At 38.6% G+C, this 16,647-nt stretch overlaps 1 protein-coding gene and 1 long non-coding RNA gene across 6 annotated transcripts in view; one reads left to right on the forward strand and one right to left on the reverse strand.

Moving 5' to 3' along the window:
- The window catches only part of vps13a (vacuolar protein sorting 13 homolog A), a 37,818-nt gene continuing 21,171 nt past the window's right edge, over window positions 1-16,647 (forward strand). For all 5 annotated transcript variants that reach the window (XM_077521242.1, XM_077521244.1, XM_077521243.1 and 2 more), the window contains exons 1-28: window positions 1-160; window positions 7,964-8,007; window positions 8,078-8,120; window positions 8,190-8,285; window positions 8,513-8,614; window positions 9,157-9,266; window positions 9,341-9,400; window positions 9,533-9,592; window positions 9,742-9,822; window positions 9,972-10,029; window positions 10,860-10,987; window positions 11,312-11,418; window positions 11,500-11,671; window positions 12,011-12,073; window positions 12,157-12,295; window positions 12,391-12,485; window positions 13,078-13,220; window positions 13,304-13,505; window positions 13,585-13,699; window positions 13,784-13,920; window positions 13,981-14,113; window positions 14,391-14,508; window positions 14,701-14,845; window positions 15,014-15,122; window positions 15,212-15,387; window positions 15,748-15,907; window positions 16,374-16,453; window positions 16,538-16,597. In XM_077521242.1, coding sequence (XP_077377368.1) covers window positions 61-160; window positions 7,964-8,007; window positions 8,078-8,120; window positions 8,190-8,285; window positions 8,513-8,614; window positions 9,157-9,266; window positions 9,341-9,400; window positions 9,533-9,592; window positions 9,742-9,822; window positions 9,972-10,029; window positions 10,860-10,987; window positions 11,312-11,418; window positions 11,500-11,671; window positions 12,011-12,073; window positions 12,157-12,295; window positions 12,391-12,485; window positions 13,078-13,220; window positions 13,304-13,505; window positions 13,585-13,699; window positions 13,784-13,920; window positions 13,981-14,113; window positions 14,391-14,508; window positions 14,701-14,845; window positions 15,014-15,122; window positions 15,212-15,387; window positions 15,748-15,907; window positions 16,374-16,453; window positions 16,538-16,597 — 3,036 coding nt within the window. In that variant the 5' untranslated portion in view covers window positions 1-60. The remainder of the gene's footprint in view (window positions 161-7,963; window positions 8,008-8,077; window positions 8,121-8,189; window positions 8,286-8,512; window positions 8,615-9,156; window positions 9,267-9,340; window positions 9,401-9,532; window positions 9,593-9,741; window positions 9,823-9,971; window positions 10,030-10,859; window positions 10,988-11,311; window positions 11,419-11,499; window positions 11,672-12,010; window positions 12,074-12,156; window positions 12,296-12,390; window positions 12,486-13,077; window positions 13,221-13,303; window positions 13,506-13,584; window positions 13,700-13,783; window positions 13,921-13,980; window positions 14,114-14,390; window positions 14,509-14,700; window positions 14,846-15,013; window positions 15,123-15,211; window positions 15,388-15,747; window positions 15,908-16,373; window positions 16,454-16,537; window positions 16,598-16,647) is intronic.
- Window positions 1,796-5,632, reverse strand: LOC144019759 (uncharacterized). The gene is made up of 8 exons (XR_013283766.1): window positions 5,348-5,632; window positions 4,598-4,739; window positions 4,395-4,472; window positions 4,251-4,321; window positions 4,085-4,136; window positions 3,908-3,970; window positions 3,280-3,459; window positions 1,796-2,097 (listed from the first exon to the last, which is right to left on the reverse strand). It is a non-coding gene; the product is annotated as an uncharacterized LOC144019759 (long non-coding RNA).

Consider the following 16,647-nt stretch of genomic DNA (forward strand, 5'->3'; position numbering starts at 1 on the left):
GAGTGGCAGGCAGACCCCTGAATGTAAACATGGTGACAGGTAGATGAGAAGAGCTCCAAAATGGTGTTCGAAAGTGTCGTGGTCGACGTTATCAACAGGTTTCTGGGAGACTACGTAGTCAACCTTGACAGCTCGCAGCTTAAACTCGGCATCTGGGGAGGTAATGAACTTGTTTTGTGTCTTTCTTGAGCGAGGCGGTGCCATGGTGCGCCGAGCTAGCGTGCTAGCGTTAGCTTGGAGCTCCTCCGGCTGTCATGTGTCAGTTTATTGACCTACCTCGAATGAAGCAAATGAGTCCGGGAGGACTCGGGAATTAGTGCCGAATACTGTTACTAGACTAAATAAGTTAGTGGATAGAAGTTCTCATAGATATGCGCGGTTTTTCTACGACAATTTCCTGTGCAAAGCTAAATGGTGGCGTTTGCTGGGTAGAGTTTCGCAGCGATTAAGGGTCACACCCTTTCCCAGTTTGTGAGTTTAAGCAAGAGTCCTGCACACAAACAATGAGATGAGATGAGATGGGACAAACGTATCTCATTGTAAGCTTCCTGAATGTATGCACGTTTAATCGCTACAATTGAAAAATTGCTCGTGCTTTGGTTTCCTCCCACGCCGTTAGTGGTGTTGCACAAAATAGCAATTGGTTCTCACCCGCGACCTTGATGAGGATAAATGGTGTAGAAAATGCATGTGAAATAACATTTTTTTTTTTACCTACCTATTTATGAATGTGTCCCACATATTCACAGCAATACCAATGATTTCCCAGATAGCAAAATGTGGTTGAATCAACGTTGAAATATAGTTCGGCTTAAGTGTTGAATCTACGTTGAGATCTAACGTTTAAATTATACAGAAAGCGCAAGGTTGATAAAATGTTGAGTCAACGTTTGCTTTCCAACCATATATCACTCAATATCAATGTCGTTTCAACCATAATCTAAATGAGAATCTACATGTATCTTTGGTTGATTTTACATTGAATTCTAACATTTAAATTATACAGAAAGTGCAAGGTTGATAAAATGTTGAGTCAACGTTTGCTTTTCAACCATATATCACTCAATATCAATGTCGTTTCAACCATAATCTAAATGAGAATCTACATGCATCTTTGGTTGATTTTACATTGAATTCTAACGTTTAAATTAAACAGAAAGCGCAGGGTTGATAAAATGTTGAGTCAACGTTTGCTCTTCAACCATAAATCACACAATATCAATGTTGTTTCAACCATCATCTAAATCAGAATCTACATGTATCTTTGGTTGATTTTACATTGAATTCTAACATTTAAATTATACAGAAAGTGCAAGGTTGATAAAATGTTGAGTCAACGTTTGCTTTGTAACCATATATCACACAATATCAATGTCGTTTCAACAATCATCTAAATCAGAACCTACATGCATTTTTATAGTGAATTAATGTGAGGAATAAATGTTTTAACTTAATCATCATTTACATTGGAATTTACATCTAAATGTACATTATTATTATTACTATTATCATGCACATTAATATAGAACTACTTTTTTAAACTAACAAAAAATATTGGGTTAGTCCACTAGAAAAAAAAAAAGTTACCCTATGTTTTTCACCTAGTGTTTCTGCAGATGTCTTACAACTTACTTGGATGTATTATTAGCTTGTTGATTTCCTTAACCATACTTCCCCATATGTATGAAAATCTTAGGACAGAAAATATTTAATATTCAAACATTTATTAGAAATCAAAACACAGTACTTTGTAACTGAATTCTGGGGAGAATGGAGGCAAAGAAAATAACACCCGTTTGGTTTCTGCCTCAAATAATGTTTGTTTTTATTGTATTATTCTTTTTCTTGACAAAGGAATGAAATAAACATGAAATGAACTGTAGGAACATCAGTGTATAAAGCGGTAACCATTTCACTTTGACTGTGCGTCAGTCCATAAAAAGACACACTAAATTTGACTTGCGTTCGCAGTTGCGTCCAAGGCACTAGCATTGCTTGGGATGCCACCGTTACGCTCATGAGCAAAACGCAGCCAATGCTTGACAGTAACACCAAAGTCCTGCTGAGTCAGTGTACGGTCAAGCTGTCGAGCAGCAACTGAAAGACAAGATTACAAAAGAGAAGAGAGTTAGTATCCAATACAATTTATTGTTTTAGAAAAAAAGCTGTTCTGTTGTTACAGTAACTATCAGTAAGTATTAAGTAACACTTTTTTGTTGAATTTGACAATGTTGGTAAATACATGCGATGTCAATATAAAAACCACTGTAGATTTATTTTAGTTAATTAGGACAATTACAGAATGTTGAATGTGCAATGTAACTAGCTACTAGCATGAAAGTGTGTCGTGTATAGTTAGGTACATTGTTTATTTTATTTTCTAGTTTTACTACGACTTAAAGAGGGTAATGGTCAGAGGCCATTGTTCAAATTAATAGCACAAAAGGAAAATGAAGTCTGGTTATTTGGAACGTCGTTAACTCGCTGTCTAGCTGGTGAAATTTAGAAGCTACGGAGCGAGGACAGCATAAAGATGAAAAGGTAAGGGGAGTAGCGGTGAAGAAAAAAAAAATACTGATTTTCACTGAGCTAAAGAAAATAATGTTGACATAATTTATTAGAAATGATTGACTTGTTTTGATAGCCACTGCTGTTGCAGGCAAACCTTGTGTTCCAATAAAATATTTTGCAAATATATCGAGTTGCGTATGCCTAAGCCAGGTCATGCTGCACCTCCACAAATAATGGTGCGACCAAATCCTGTGCTGTGCGAGCAACCAAAAATGTTACTCGCACCAGTGCTAGTAGTGGAAAAGTTAGTGTAGAGCCCTGGCCTGATGGAGTCCATCTTGACTGCAATATATTAATGAAAAGACAAAGATACATATACTAATTGCTGTTTTTGTGAAGTATCAATGATGTTTTTTTTTTTTTTTCATTGATTTCGGAATTGACCATTCTCTAATTAATAGATAAATAATGTCTATGTGGAGCCGCACTTTTAAAATGTGTCTTTTCTTAGTGTTTTTTTTTTTAAAGCTTTTTCTGGGAATTTTCAGTCATTCAAAAATATTTTTGGACAATTCAAAACAATTTTTCAGTTATACAAAAATGTTTTCGGAGAGTCAAACCCTTATTACGAGGTTTCGGGTATTGGAAGGATTCTGACTCCATACCCCAGGTGGAGTGATTTTACACAACAAAAGAAAGCAGCTCAGAACATTCTGCTCAAAAACAACTCTGTGTTGTAATAAGTAGTTTACATAGGCGATAACTCACCAAACATACAGTCTTGCATCACTGTCTCCTTGAATGCCTTCTTGCCAATGCAACACTTGTCTTGCTTCCCTGCCCAGTTGTATTCATTTAACAGCCCAGGGCATTTGTCATCACAGTTGCCATCATCCGTCTGATTAGGTTGTCCGAATTGGTGCCTTCAACGACAGCCAGGTGATTAATCTATGAGAGACGACATTATTATTATTATTAATTTAATTTTTGCACTCTACTTTTGGTGATAGAATTCTCCCGATGCCTGAAGATTTTACTTTTAAGTAAATTTCATAACCTTTACTAAATTTTGCAATATTCATATACATCACCCCCTCTCCACCCCCCAGATGACTAACTAAATAACTAAATGACTAAAACTGAAAATAAAAATAATACATTTGTATTTCATTTTTGAATTGTATATTTTTCATCCGTTTTTACTTTCACTTTTAGTAATTTACTTATTTATTTAGTCATTTATTTATTTAGGCATTTATTTATTTTGAATTTTGGCAGTTTTGGTCCTCCATAATTATGCCTTACAAATTGGTAAAAAAATAAAAATAAAATAAAAAAAAGTGTGCTAAGATTTATGATGATTTGGTTCTACAACAGTGACCTTTGAAAAACTTACCAACTACGAATACAGTATTTCCCTTTCTTCCGGTTGGTCCCCAAGCACCGCAAAAAGGGTTGCCTGAAACAAACAGAAGACCCTGTTCAACATTTTTTTTCACAATGTGATTGTGTTCTTTCATAATCATAGTAGTTATTATTACTCACAAGTTAAATTAACAATGGGTCTAGGTACCTGTTGTAGAGCTGTAATTGTGTTTGTAGTCTTGAAAAAGTGAGTTGTGCACCTAAACAATATCAACAACACAGCATGTAAGTTTCAAACTTACTGTACAAGTCAGCAATGTGTTACCACAATAATATCATCACAATCATGTAGTACAGTGCGCAGAATCATTTACCTGTCTTGCACTACTCCTCAGAATGGATTTTGTGGACAGAACATTTTGAAGAAACACTCAGAGCCTGAAACCTGAGCACAACCGATATTCTATTAATTATTATGTTATCTTATATTATGAATTCTGAAAACATACCAACATTACCTTAAAAAAATTTGCACTTTGCCCTCTTCCTCCTTATAGGTAAGACAGACCTCTGCATGTTCTCCTTCCCCATTAAACCTGTGCCAAGTTATATTCTCTGTCACTAATTTCAACATTTGGATGTGGTGAAAGGTAGTTCACCTAAGCTTTCTTCAGATTCTTAGAAATGAATATTTTGAGTGTTTGTTCACTTGTTTACTTACCAAAGAGGTTCACCAAGCTCTGGCCAAGGTACAACATGCCGTCTTAGTTTGAATAAGTAGTAAATTACTAATTAGCCATCTGGTTTCGAAGACGCTGGCACCACCTGTACGCCATGTGACACGTCAAAACAGCACAAGTAACCTGTACATCAACAGACAACAAATGATATTAAAAGCAACAAAGTACAACATTTACACCTTTGTTTTATTACAGTGTGAAAAAAATGTGTTCATTATAGGCTCAATAATTAGTAATTACTAAAAAATACTTTTACTTCCCTCAACAAATAAATATCCTGAAGCATGATTCGACTAGATTTCGTGATGAATTAAGTTATATACAGAAGTTAAACAAATTACAGATAAACCTTACATTACTATACAAGTGGACTTAATTTACTTTAAAAACTAAACCTAAAAGAAAACGCTATTCAATGTTCTATCTTCAACTGTTAAACCAGCCTGTTAAAAACGACTGAAAAAAGATACATTCTTCATGTAAACGCTCCTGTAGCGCTTCAGTGCAGTTCCTTAGCTTACTAGCATATCAGCAACATAGCACACAGATAGGCTTGTAGTAACTCTCATTGTTAAGAGGCCGTCGGAATTAGCAACTTAGCTTCAACGTTTAGGATCATTCGAAACAATTTCTTCACTAAAACCACCTCTAAAGACCAATATGCTTAGCGACCCAACTGACAATGGACATTGTGATACATATTTGTTTTATTTAATGTAACTTTTACCGACCTGAAACACAGAACGTCGACGTTTGGATTCCCGCTCTTAGCACGGCTGTCGGCAATTTGAAATTCTTCTTCTTCTACGCTGTGTATGACTGTGTGTGTCAGTCTGGTTAGTAGCATGTCCCGCCATCTAGTGGCGTACTGTGGAACAGCGATCCAATAACGTTAGAAAGTACAGTAGATATTTAAATCAACTCGATGAAATTAAAATTGTATGAGATATATAATAGATTTTTAAAACATAACCTGGGAAATGTGTGTAACGCATAAGTCATTCCTCTTTTGTATTTTTTTTTATATAATATTATGCACACAATGTACATATCACACAGCACTATAAAAAATACATAATTCAAGCTCTGCATATTTTACAATACAAGCTGAATATTATCCCAGAACAATGTAATATTTGGTGCTTGTGATAATTTGGTACCTTTTTATATGATTATCCTCGCAGAGTTGCGTCTCAATAAAATAGCTTCATTACAATATTGCCCCCTAAAAGCTTTAACTCTGAATCAGATTTCCACTAAATGTAAATAATTATCTCTTTCATATGAATATTCATAGTTGTTTTTATTTTAGAATTGTTAGACTTAAAGTTTATGCGTTGCAGGTTGAAACAAAACTGGTCAGATAAAATGAGATTTTCTCTGATCAGCCAGTGAGTGCACCTAACTAAATATTATGGCATTGAAACTATTAACGGGAAAATTTAGATAACCACACACGCACGCACGCACACACCAATGTCTGTGAAGTCAATTCAGTAGTTGTGTCAATATGAAGCCATAAAATATCAAATGTAAAACATAGGAAAATTAAATACTTACCCTTGAATCGCTACAAAGAAATGGTGAACGCACGTTCGAAGAACTTCTCTCTGGAAGCTTCATGAAAGTTCGTTCACAGAATTCACACACAAACTTTGATTGTTTGACCAGAAACATATTGAAATGTCTGTGTGATGATGTATTAAAATTCTTCTTAACATCTGTTATGCAAATAAGTATGTGTAAAAAAGTGTGTGTAGAAAAAATAAATAAATCTGAAACTGCATTTAAGAGTGGGACAAGACTGGCTATACATATGTGGCCCAGAGTTGTAAATTGATAGCTGGGCCAGATGCGTCACACAGCAACTGGCCCACATCCTGTTTGCCAGAGTCAAGCCAGTGCCACCTTTGCTGCTCCTGGGCCATGTTCGGCCCACATGCCTTATGCCAGTGTCGACTGAATGCCACCTGTGCCGGACTTATGCCGGATGTGGGCACATATTTTTGATGACTGGGCTGAAATGCACAAACTAGAAACTCTAACGTGTACAGTTTATTTGGTGGAAATGCCAGGTGTTTCGAGTACATTCAAATAATTTACAAGTTTTGCAAATACAGTGTTCCCTCGTTTTCCGCTGGGGTTAGGTACCAAAAAATACCCGCAATAAATGAAATCCGCAAAGTAGTTAGCTTTATGTTTTATATTTATTATAAATGTTTAAAGACTCTAACACCCCCCACCCACCAACCTGTCCCCAAAATACTTCCCCTCCCCCTCTCCTAGTCAATTTCTCAGCTGAAGGGGAAAAAAAACGAGAAGGGCAAACATAGATTCAACGTTAATTAAACATTGACCTTTCAAACGTTTTAATTCAACCAAAATACAACGTTGATTCAATGTTATCTTTTAAACACAAACTTCAATGTTAACATAATGCTGTTGAATCAATGTTGATTGACCAATCAATCTTCAACCGTAACCAAAAATCATCCATTTTAACCCTAATTCAACGTTGAATAAACATCTTTTGCTATCTGGGTTGGCAGCTAGGCTGACAAAAATGCAAAAACGATTTTCATATGCATGTCAAAACAGCAACCCACAGTGTTATCACAAATTAGCTTTAGCTGTATTAGTCTCTGGTTAGAGAAAAACTTGAAATAAAATGTAAACTCACTCGATATGCTGATGCAAACCTCCTTTCTTTGCTCTTTTCCTGTCTGTGTATGATACCGTATGCATGTGTTCAACGCCAGCACGAAAGATAACATAAAGAACCTTTATGTGACAACACAGAAGCTGAAATCTGGGCGAAAGACAGAAACGACTAAAAGCTGGCCAGCGAAGACGGCAAGAACTATGAAATGAAGATAATAGACTGCTGGAAATAAATGAGTTACAATTTCATCTAAGTTGTAATTGGAGCAAGGCCCGTAGTCTGTAGGGTCAGTAGTTTTGGCCTTCATTTTCTAAAGTTGATACAAAATCAACACTGGTCTTTGCCTCTCTGGCCTTTGCCTCTCGGGGCCTATAGCGATAGGAAGTGTGTACTGATTGATCTTAAATAATGCACAAGCTTTGGAAGCAATTGAAGTCAATAGGCTTTAAAGTCAAAAGCCTTCTTGTTTGATAGTGGAAGTGTTTCTTGGGGCCTTTTGTTATGATGGAATAGGGCTGGCCAATATGGCCTTAAACTAAAATACAGTACATAAATCAGTTGTTGTTTTTTTTTCCTTTTTCGTTCCATGTTAGTAGTGTAAGCAGTGCACATTAGTGGCAGCGTATTTGGAGAGGCAGGATGTTGAATGGTAACAATCGGTAATTTAGATTATTTTTTTGGACAGGTGATGCCGCACTTCGAAATCTTGAAATTAAGGAGAATGCTTTGGTAAGTTGCATGCCTAAACTGCATGTGCTGAATTATTACATTTCACACATTTTTTTTTTTTTCTTCTCAGAGTCAGCTTGACATTCCATTTAAAGTGAGAGCGGGACACATAGGTGAGATTGCTTGGTTTTAAGCCTTTCTTTCTTGTAGACACATTTTTCTCACTAGTTTTATCTCAATAGGGCGACTGCAACTGCAGATTCCCTGGCAGTACCTTTACACTCAGTCTGTGGAGGCCACACTCGATGGCGTCTATCTGCTCATCGTTCCAACAGCAAGTATGTGTGATATCCCATAGAAAACAATTGTATTTGTTACGGAGTACATAACTGTTGTAGGCCCATCCGTTAGAAGTTAAAGAGTGTAGTATAATTTGTTGCAATCACAAACATGCATTATAGCGGGGGTTTGCTATATTATGAATTGACATGAATTATACCAATAAAGACAATAGTGCAGGGTTTAGTAAGATTGTTTGTTTAATCCTTGATGGGGCTCCTCGCAGGTATCAAGTACGATGCGGAAAAGGAGGAGAAGCAGCTGCAGGAAGCACGACAGAGGGAGCTGCAAAGGATTGAAGAGACCAAGCTGAAGGTCGCTGAGCAAGGTTAGTCCTGTGTGCCCCAAAACTGGAGAAAATCAGCCTGTAACTGATCCATATGGAATTGGGTGGGCATATTAGGATAGTGTCACGAAGCAGGAAGTCTGTTTTTGTTATGAGCAGTCATTCTCAGAAAATTCTGCGGCAAGTACACCCCCCCCACCCACCCCCCATGTTATCTAATGTAGGCAGAGCTGCTAATCTCCAATAATACAAGACATTCAAGTTGGTTTCTTCATTTATTTGTTGCTTTCAACGGCCTAACACAACCACACAGTCACCACGGCTAAAACATACTGCACACTCTGCATCACATCATCACTGTGTGCACACTTGCAACAGAGGTATCAAAGTTGGTTAATCATTAACCCAAATGGAAAAGCAAGTATCTGTTACAGATGGGTGGTACTACATTGTGGTTGTCTACGCACCAGAATTATGTGAAGCACAACATCATATCGTGATTATTGTTTCCCATAATCACCATGAAGAAGGTGGTTTGTGTAACGCCGCTTGTAACTTTAAATCCTATTTGATTTGTTTAACAGAAAACCCCACAGCAGAGAAGCAGGACACTTTTGTTGAGAAGCTCGTCACTCAAATCATCAAAAATGTTCAAGTCAAGATCTCCAATATCCATATTCGTTATGAGGATGACGTAAGTGTTCAAATTATTGTGTGTGCGCTGTAAAGTACTGTAAATAAGTAGTTCTTTACCAATGTTTTTCTCAGGTCACCAATCCGAAGTGCCCTTTATCCTTCGGCGTGTCTCTTAGCAACCTTAGCCTTCAGGTAATCTCACTTGACATCCATTTTGTGTGCTTACTGTACCCACTGTGAATCAAACTGTAAAGTTCATACCAAAGCATGACTTTTGGCATACTACTTCACCCCAATTCATATAACCCTTGTTTGTACCCATAGACCTGTGATGAGGACTGGAACCCGACGCTGTTGGATGAGAATGCAAAGCTTTTCTACAAGGTAAGACATTCTTTGTTTTCAAAAGGAAGTACTTGTTATACTATTTAAGTTTCTCATTGTGAGGGTCTGATGTGAATGTTAGATAATGTTATGTCATGGTTATACAGTATGGGGATGAATTGCTCTAATTGCTGCTTCCTTCCTCTCAGTTGGTTCAACTTGACAAATTATTTGCCTACTGGAATGTCGACTCGGTGCTCTTCTCCAATCACAGTCCAGACGAGGCTTTGGTGAGTCAAAAATTTTGTTTTTTGAAGTTTTTTTTTTTTTTCCCCCCTCTCTCAACACGTATGTGTCACACTGTGTGGATAAAGAACAAAGAAGTGTCTTTGGCAGGTGAAAAATGCAATGAAGCTTCTCTTTCTTGGTCTTTTTATAGCTTTGTCTCCAGAATAGCATGGACCTGAAAGGCTCCCGTTCTGCAGACCACGATTTCAGTAAGTGTCGGAACACATTTGCACCAACTCCAGTAAAAAGCTACAAAAATGCAGAGTTCGTTCTTTAGATGCTCACTGGCTACTTTATTGGTACAGTGAACCGCTGCTTGTGGCAGATGATACATTCTAGACCCAATCTGCTATTTAGAGAGATCATATAAACATGTATACAGTAGTTTCACCCCTTGTTAACGTATAAAACATTTTTTAGGAATTCCTTACCACCAGCTCTCACTCTCACTTGCACATTTCTTCAAATAAGTGCTAGGTGTGCTGACATGAAACTGTTTGTCATTCCCAGTTCAAGTTTACTGCAAAGCTGGCACATAAAACAAAAGAGAAATGAACGTATTTAAATGTGAAAATGTTAAACCAAAACGATGTAATGTAACCAAACTTAATGCTAGCATATAATCCATGCAAAACGCCATAGATGTTAACAATAATTAATGATAAACCTTCAAACAACTGCTACTTTAGCACATGGAGCAGCAACACATTAAAACACCATACAACAATACTCGCAGGCACTTATTTTCTCTGTTCCATGGCAACAACAAATTTTAAAATGTCCAAACCTTTTACTTTCTTTAATTCATCAAAGAGTTATCCTATTCTTAGTAGACAGCAAGTGCTGCCTGGCATGTTATGGCTCAACTTGATGCTATATACCTAAGACATACCATACTAAGTCGGACTTGAATCTACTCTGTAAAAACTCATAAAAAAGTGGTTATCCACAATATATTTGTTGAACAAACAATGAACAGCAATATAGTGTGGCAATACTGTTATATGAAATTGCATAAAATCTTTTTGCTGCTCCACAGTTTTTCGGCCCATCTCGGCAGATGCAAAGCTGTGCATGAATCCCAGGTCAGACATGAACTTCTCATCTCCTAAAGTCGACCTCATGGTCAATCTCAGCGAGGTGGCCATTGAGCTGAACAGACCCCAGGTAGGCAGTGTCTTGATGTGGCATTTTGGATAAGTCCAAGTGCCCAATACCCATTTATGTCAATATTTCAAGTGACAACATGTTCACAATCTGTGTATAGTATTTTGATGATGTCAAGCTGGCAATAACGTGTAAATTTGCAGTATAAAGTTATGAATCAGTCTATGGTTCTATAAATCCGGAATGACTGCCACTGGTGGAGCTAAAAGAACTAAATGCTACCTGTGCATGTGCAAAGGGAAAAATCAGTGCTTTCACAACCGCATCTGGTGGTCAGCAGTGATTAAATGGCCTTAGTAATGGTTGTACTGGTCCTCTATCTAGTACATCAGCATCTTGGAGCTACTAGGCTCGGTGGATTTGATGTCGCGCAACCTGCCATACAGGAAGTACAGACCCGAGGTCTTAGTTCACAACAATGCCAACATTTGGTAAGACATTGTTCTATGATATGACTTGTTAATTTGTAATCCCCCCCACAGCTGTAAAGCTTTTTGCTGTGATGTCTACAGGTGGGACTATGCCATCACGAGCGTCTTGGAGGTGGACGTCAAGCCCAGACTCCACATGTGGTCGTGGCCACACATTCAGAGGCACCGCAAGCTGGTCAAGCACTACCGGGAGCTCTACAAGATCAAGATCACCAGCAAGAAACCTAGTGAGGAGTTACTCAAGGAACTGCAGGTGGGCTGACAAGTAGGAGTTAAGAGTGGTTAGAGCAGGGTTTCCTAACATTTATTGAACTAATATTATATATAAGAGAATATCATGGCATGCTACTAAACGAACATGTCCACAAAAAGTATGCTGTATGCTTTTTTTTTTTTTTTTTTCTCGATTTGTTCACAAATGTACTTAGTGTGAACCCTGGGTCTGTTCAGTTAAACTTAAAGCTTGTATGAATGGCAACAGGCAGAACAGGAGTCAGGAGTATTGTACATTTAATTGTTCTGCCTCTCGCTGTACACTCTGGCATAGCTCATGCTTCAACCTGTCAACAATGTTTCTCATGTGTGTTATCAGGAGCCTGAGAAGACACTAGATATTTTTAACATCACACTAGCCAGACAGCAGGCTGAAGTGGAGGTACAGTAATTTTATTATGCCTGCATTGCACTTGATATGTGGTATAAATGTACTAATTTTACATGTCATGCTCATCTCCTCAGGCGAGTAAGGCAGGGTTGCGTATTTACCGTCCAGGTTTGAAGATGGAGGAAGAGCAGTCTCAAGGCTGGATTAGCTGGATTTGGAACTGGGGGGAAGAGCCCGAGTCTGAAACAAAGGTGGAAAAGAGCACAGGCACAGGTAGGGTGGATGAAATGGAGCTTAAATGTCCACATATATCCGGTTTCTTACTGAAGCCCATCCCTTCCTCTCCCTATCGATGTGTTTGTACACAGGCTTTGATGAGCTGTTAACGCCTGATGAGAAAGCCAGGCTCTACACTGCCATCGGATACAGTGAGACAGCCGCTAATTTCATTTATCCAAAGGATGTGAGTCGCTTCCCGCACACTCTCCATTAATCCACAAACAAATTACATCTTAAGTCCATCCATCCATTTTGTCCGCTCGGGTGAGCTGGAGCCTATTCCAACTGACTTTAAGAGAGGCAGGATATAACGTGGACTTTTTACCAGTCAATGAAATGACCACACTCATGTTCTTCACACCTATGAGTATATAGTTTATAAAGTGTTCAATTAGTGATTAGGAGTAGTCAGCTGGAAAAAAAGAAAAAAGGCTCTTCAGCCAGCTTAGCTGCTAAGTCATGGAACGAGAACAACTTCACCAAATATTTGAGCATGTGCCACTTAGCAGAAGCTAACACTGTTAGCTAACTCTAACCGAGCAGCTTTGCTTAGCTTTTGGCTTTTACATGATAGCGCAGATATTCAAGTTTCCAAACAAATTTGTTTGCTTGTGATGTAACAATCAGGCAAAATTTAGAATTTTGGAAAATAGTCAGCTCATGAAAGATTTACTTGTGTAATTTTACACTTGATAAGCAGGCAGCCACTTTCGAGATCCAACTGTTAAACTATAAAACTAATTACTTGTGGATTGCTATTTTCTCTGCTTTTCTAGTTTGAGGACATGAAGGTAAATTTCCACATGGAAAAGCTGAGTATCTCCATCAAAGACAGCAAGGACAAAGATGAGATCATCAAGTTGACTGTTGGGGAGCTGATTTCCTCCCTGACGCAGCGATCTGGAGCACAAGCCATCAAGTGCGCCTTATTCTTTGACACTTATAGATGGCCATGAAATATGTGTATTCAGTTTTCAAGATAATGAAAAAAAATGTCTGCAGATTCACAGCCGATCTCAGTTTGTTTGAGATCACAGGCCTGGCAGGTAGCCGGCCTGCTCCCACCCTCCTGTCGTCAAAGACGGTCGGCACGGGAACAGTCATTCCGCTGCTCAGCCTTTTTTTCGAGACTAACCCTCTGGATCAGCGTGCCAATCAGCGGCTCTTTGCTGAATCGCAGCCACTGGAAATCATCTACGATGCCGTGAGTGCAATCGGCTGTAGTTCATTGCCCCATGTGCTAAAACTTTTAACATGTCTGGGTGACCTCTTTGTGCATTCAGATGACAGTGAATGCCATGTCCGCGTTCTTCCGGCCTCCTGATGACCTGCAGCTGGACGAACTCACCAACGCCACACTGATAAAACTGGAGCAATTCCGAGACCGTACAGCCACTGGTCAGTTGCTTATACATCACTAATCTCTTAGGATTAAAATTAGTAAGGTGCAACACCATCCAATATCTTTTTTTTTTTTTGTAGGACTGATGTATGTGATCGAGACCCAGAAGGTGCTGGACCTGAAAGTGAACCTATTGGCCTCTTACGTCATCATCCCACAGACGGGCTTCTATGACGGCACTCAGAACATCCTGTTGCTGGATCTCGGACACTTGCAGGTGAGGAAATGTCAGCAAGGAGTTTTCTTCAAGATTAATTTAAAAAGTATGTGTTTGTAGATGTCCAGTCAGAGCAAAAAGCATCTGCCTCAGTTGTCAGCGTGCTCCAGCAAAATCGAGGACATCATGCTGAGAGCTTACGACAGTTTTGACATTCAACTCACCAACCTGCAATTCCTTTTCAGTAAACCAGGTACATGTTATTTGCTAAATGAGTTCAGTTAAATGCAGAAAATTAAATTTATCGTGCAGGATATGCTTCTCACCCAACTGCAATAGGTGAAAGGACACAATAGAGAAAGATCCTACACTTTTTTTTTTTTTTTTTTTATATAATATTGAAAAACAATTTTTAAACACAATGTAACTGTATGTGAGCAAAGAAAGCATATTGCAAGCTCAAAGTTATAGCGTAATGTATCACTGAAATAAACGGTATAACTGATGTGTAACATCTTTCCTGGCTATAGATGGCAACTGGAAAACTGCTCGAAAGCAGAAGCAGTCGCCGCTCCACATCCTGGAGCCGGTGGATTTAAAAATGGAGTTCAGCAGGGCCATGGTGGTCAAAGACTCGCGCATGGCAAAGTAAGTGTAAAAATAAAAATAAAAAATCTGACAAAGTTGTAGCTAGTGAGTGTGTGTGTTTTGAACATGTGGTTATGTTGTGGCTCAAATTGACCTATTTCGATGTTAAAAACACTGCTCTGGTACAATCCAACAATATTCATAATGGCTTGTTTACTATGCTGTATGTTTTTTTGTTGTTGTTTTTCCCAGGTATAAGCTGTCTGGAGAGCTCCCTCTGCTCTCCCTCCGAATCTCCGATGTTAAACTTCGAAATGTTCTAGAGCTGGTGGACAGTATCCCTCTGCCGCAGACGAAAACTGCTCCGGCCAACGCTGGTGGGCCCCAACATTCAAAGGTGTGCGCACCCCAGGACAACATGGCCCTGAAAAATAAACCATAGTAGCACACAATCGATTAGATGCGGAGAAATCCTTTGTAGTATAATGAGTGAATATGTTAAATTTCTACAAATTTGTCACAGTATTATTACATATTGGTATAACTTGGACTGTCTCCTTTTAAGCCCAAGCAGTTCACACCGCAGCTTTCCACAAGGAGGCGTTTGCAGTTGGCCGACCAGCGCTCCTCTATGCTTTTCGAGTCGTGTGAGACCATTAGCATTTCTTCACTCGGTGAGCCTGGAAATCCTCATCGCCATTATTCACGTTGTTTATACAGTACATGTACTATAAGTGGTGCTAATGGATTTTGGTCTTCTCAGGTTCTGAAGAAGACTTGTTCTACGACGCACCCAGCTCTCCCATCACAGGGCAGCAGTTTTTCCCTGACAGTCCCATGCCGCTGCGCTACGCCGACCTGAACAGACCAAAGACTTTCGCGCAGGAGGAGCGTCAGAAGAACATGACCGACTTTCTCATGACATTTGAAATCAGCGAGGTAATGCTGTTGAGTGACCGGACAGACATATGATGCTTGATATAGTTTTCAAATGGCTGGTAGGTATTATGGAAAATTGAATTTTTAATGTATTGTATACAAATGGGTGCATTTCCACACATCAATAGCGAAGGTACACTGCCAAGTTAATATTTTGTGAACTAGCTTTTTGCCAAACTACGAACTACACCAGGAACTGCAACAGGAAAACTGTCTAATTTCAGTAAGGCTCAAAACGGTGTCTTGTCAGTTTTGATTCATGGGGTATTTCTATTAAAGTGTCAGACACACCTCTTTTTTTTTAAATTTTATTTATTTATTTTTTTTTTAAATGTCGGCATCCTTTTTGTTTGTTTCTAGTTCTCTGTCCAGCTATGTCGCCTCAATGGCAGCGATCAGGAGGTTGCGGTGCTCCACTTGGAGGTAGAGGGCCTGGGCACTGAACTGAAAATACGCACCTTCGACATGACATCCAACACTTACCTCAGGGAGATCTGCCTCAGGTGTCCCGAATACAAAGGTCAGTTATTTAGGCCTCAAAAGGAAGTATAATTCATTCAGGCTATTGCCCTTTTTAAGTAGAGATGTGGAATATATAGGCAACTATAAACCTTTTAGACAAGGCAAGGGTATCAATTACTTGCAAGTTTTTGCTATTCATGTCAGCTTTTCCCGTATATAACACTATTATATGGTCTGTACAAATGAATGTGCGTGTATAAGAGAGATAAATATGATCATAATGAGTATAATATTTGCACAAAACAAAGAATGAATGATTTAGACATTACTGCCCCTTTTTTTGCCTTTTTATATCACTGTCAGGTCAATAAATTTAATATAGCATGTAGGGGTGGGATTTGCCTAGTACCTGACGATTCGATTTGCATCACGATTCATAGGTCACGATTCGATTCGATAACAATTAATCCCGATACGAATTTATATGTTTGGAAATTTTTATTTGCATATTCCTACTGGTTTAGATTCCGAAAGCAAGGAAATTCAACTCATCACTACTTTGGATAACGCTGAGGTTGATATGCTCACACTGGAGTATATAAAAGTAAGTGGCTGGTAAAATAGTGTTACAAGTCTTTGTACAGTACTTTTTAATGTAGCTATGGATGTTTTGATTATTTGTTTTTAGGCTGATAAAAACGGTCCTGAGTTCAAGTCCCTGCACAACAACACAGAGCAGCTAATCAAGGTAAAGTTGGACACACCAATTTTTAGTTTTAAATGCCCCCACATTACCGA

The sequence above is a fragment of the Festucalex cinctus genome, chromosome 5, assembly GCF_051991245.1.
Source record: "Festucalex cinctus isolate MCC-2025b chromosome 5, RoL_Fcin_1.0, whole genome shotgun sequence".
NCBI lineage: Eukaryota > Metazoa > Chordata > Actinopteri > Syngnathiformes > Syngnathidae > Festucalex > Festucalex cinctus.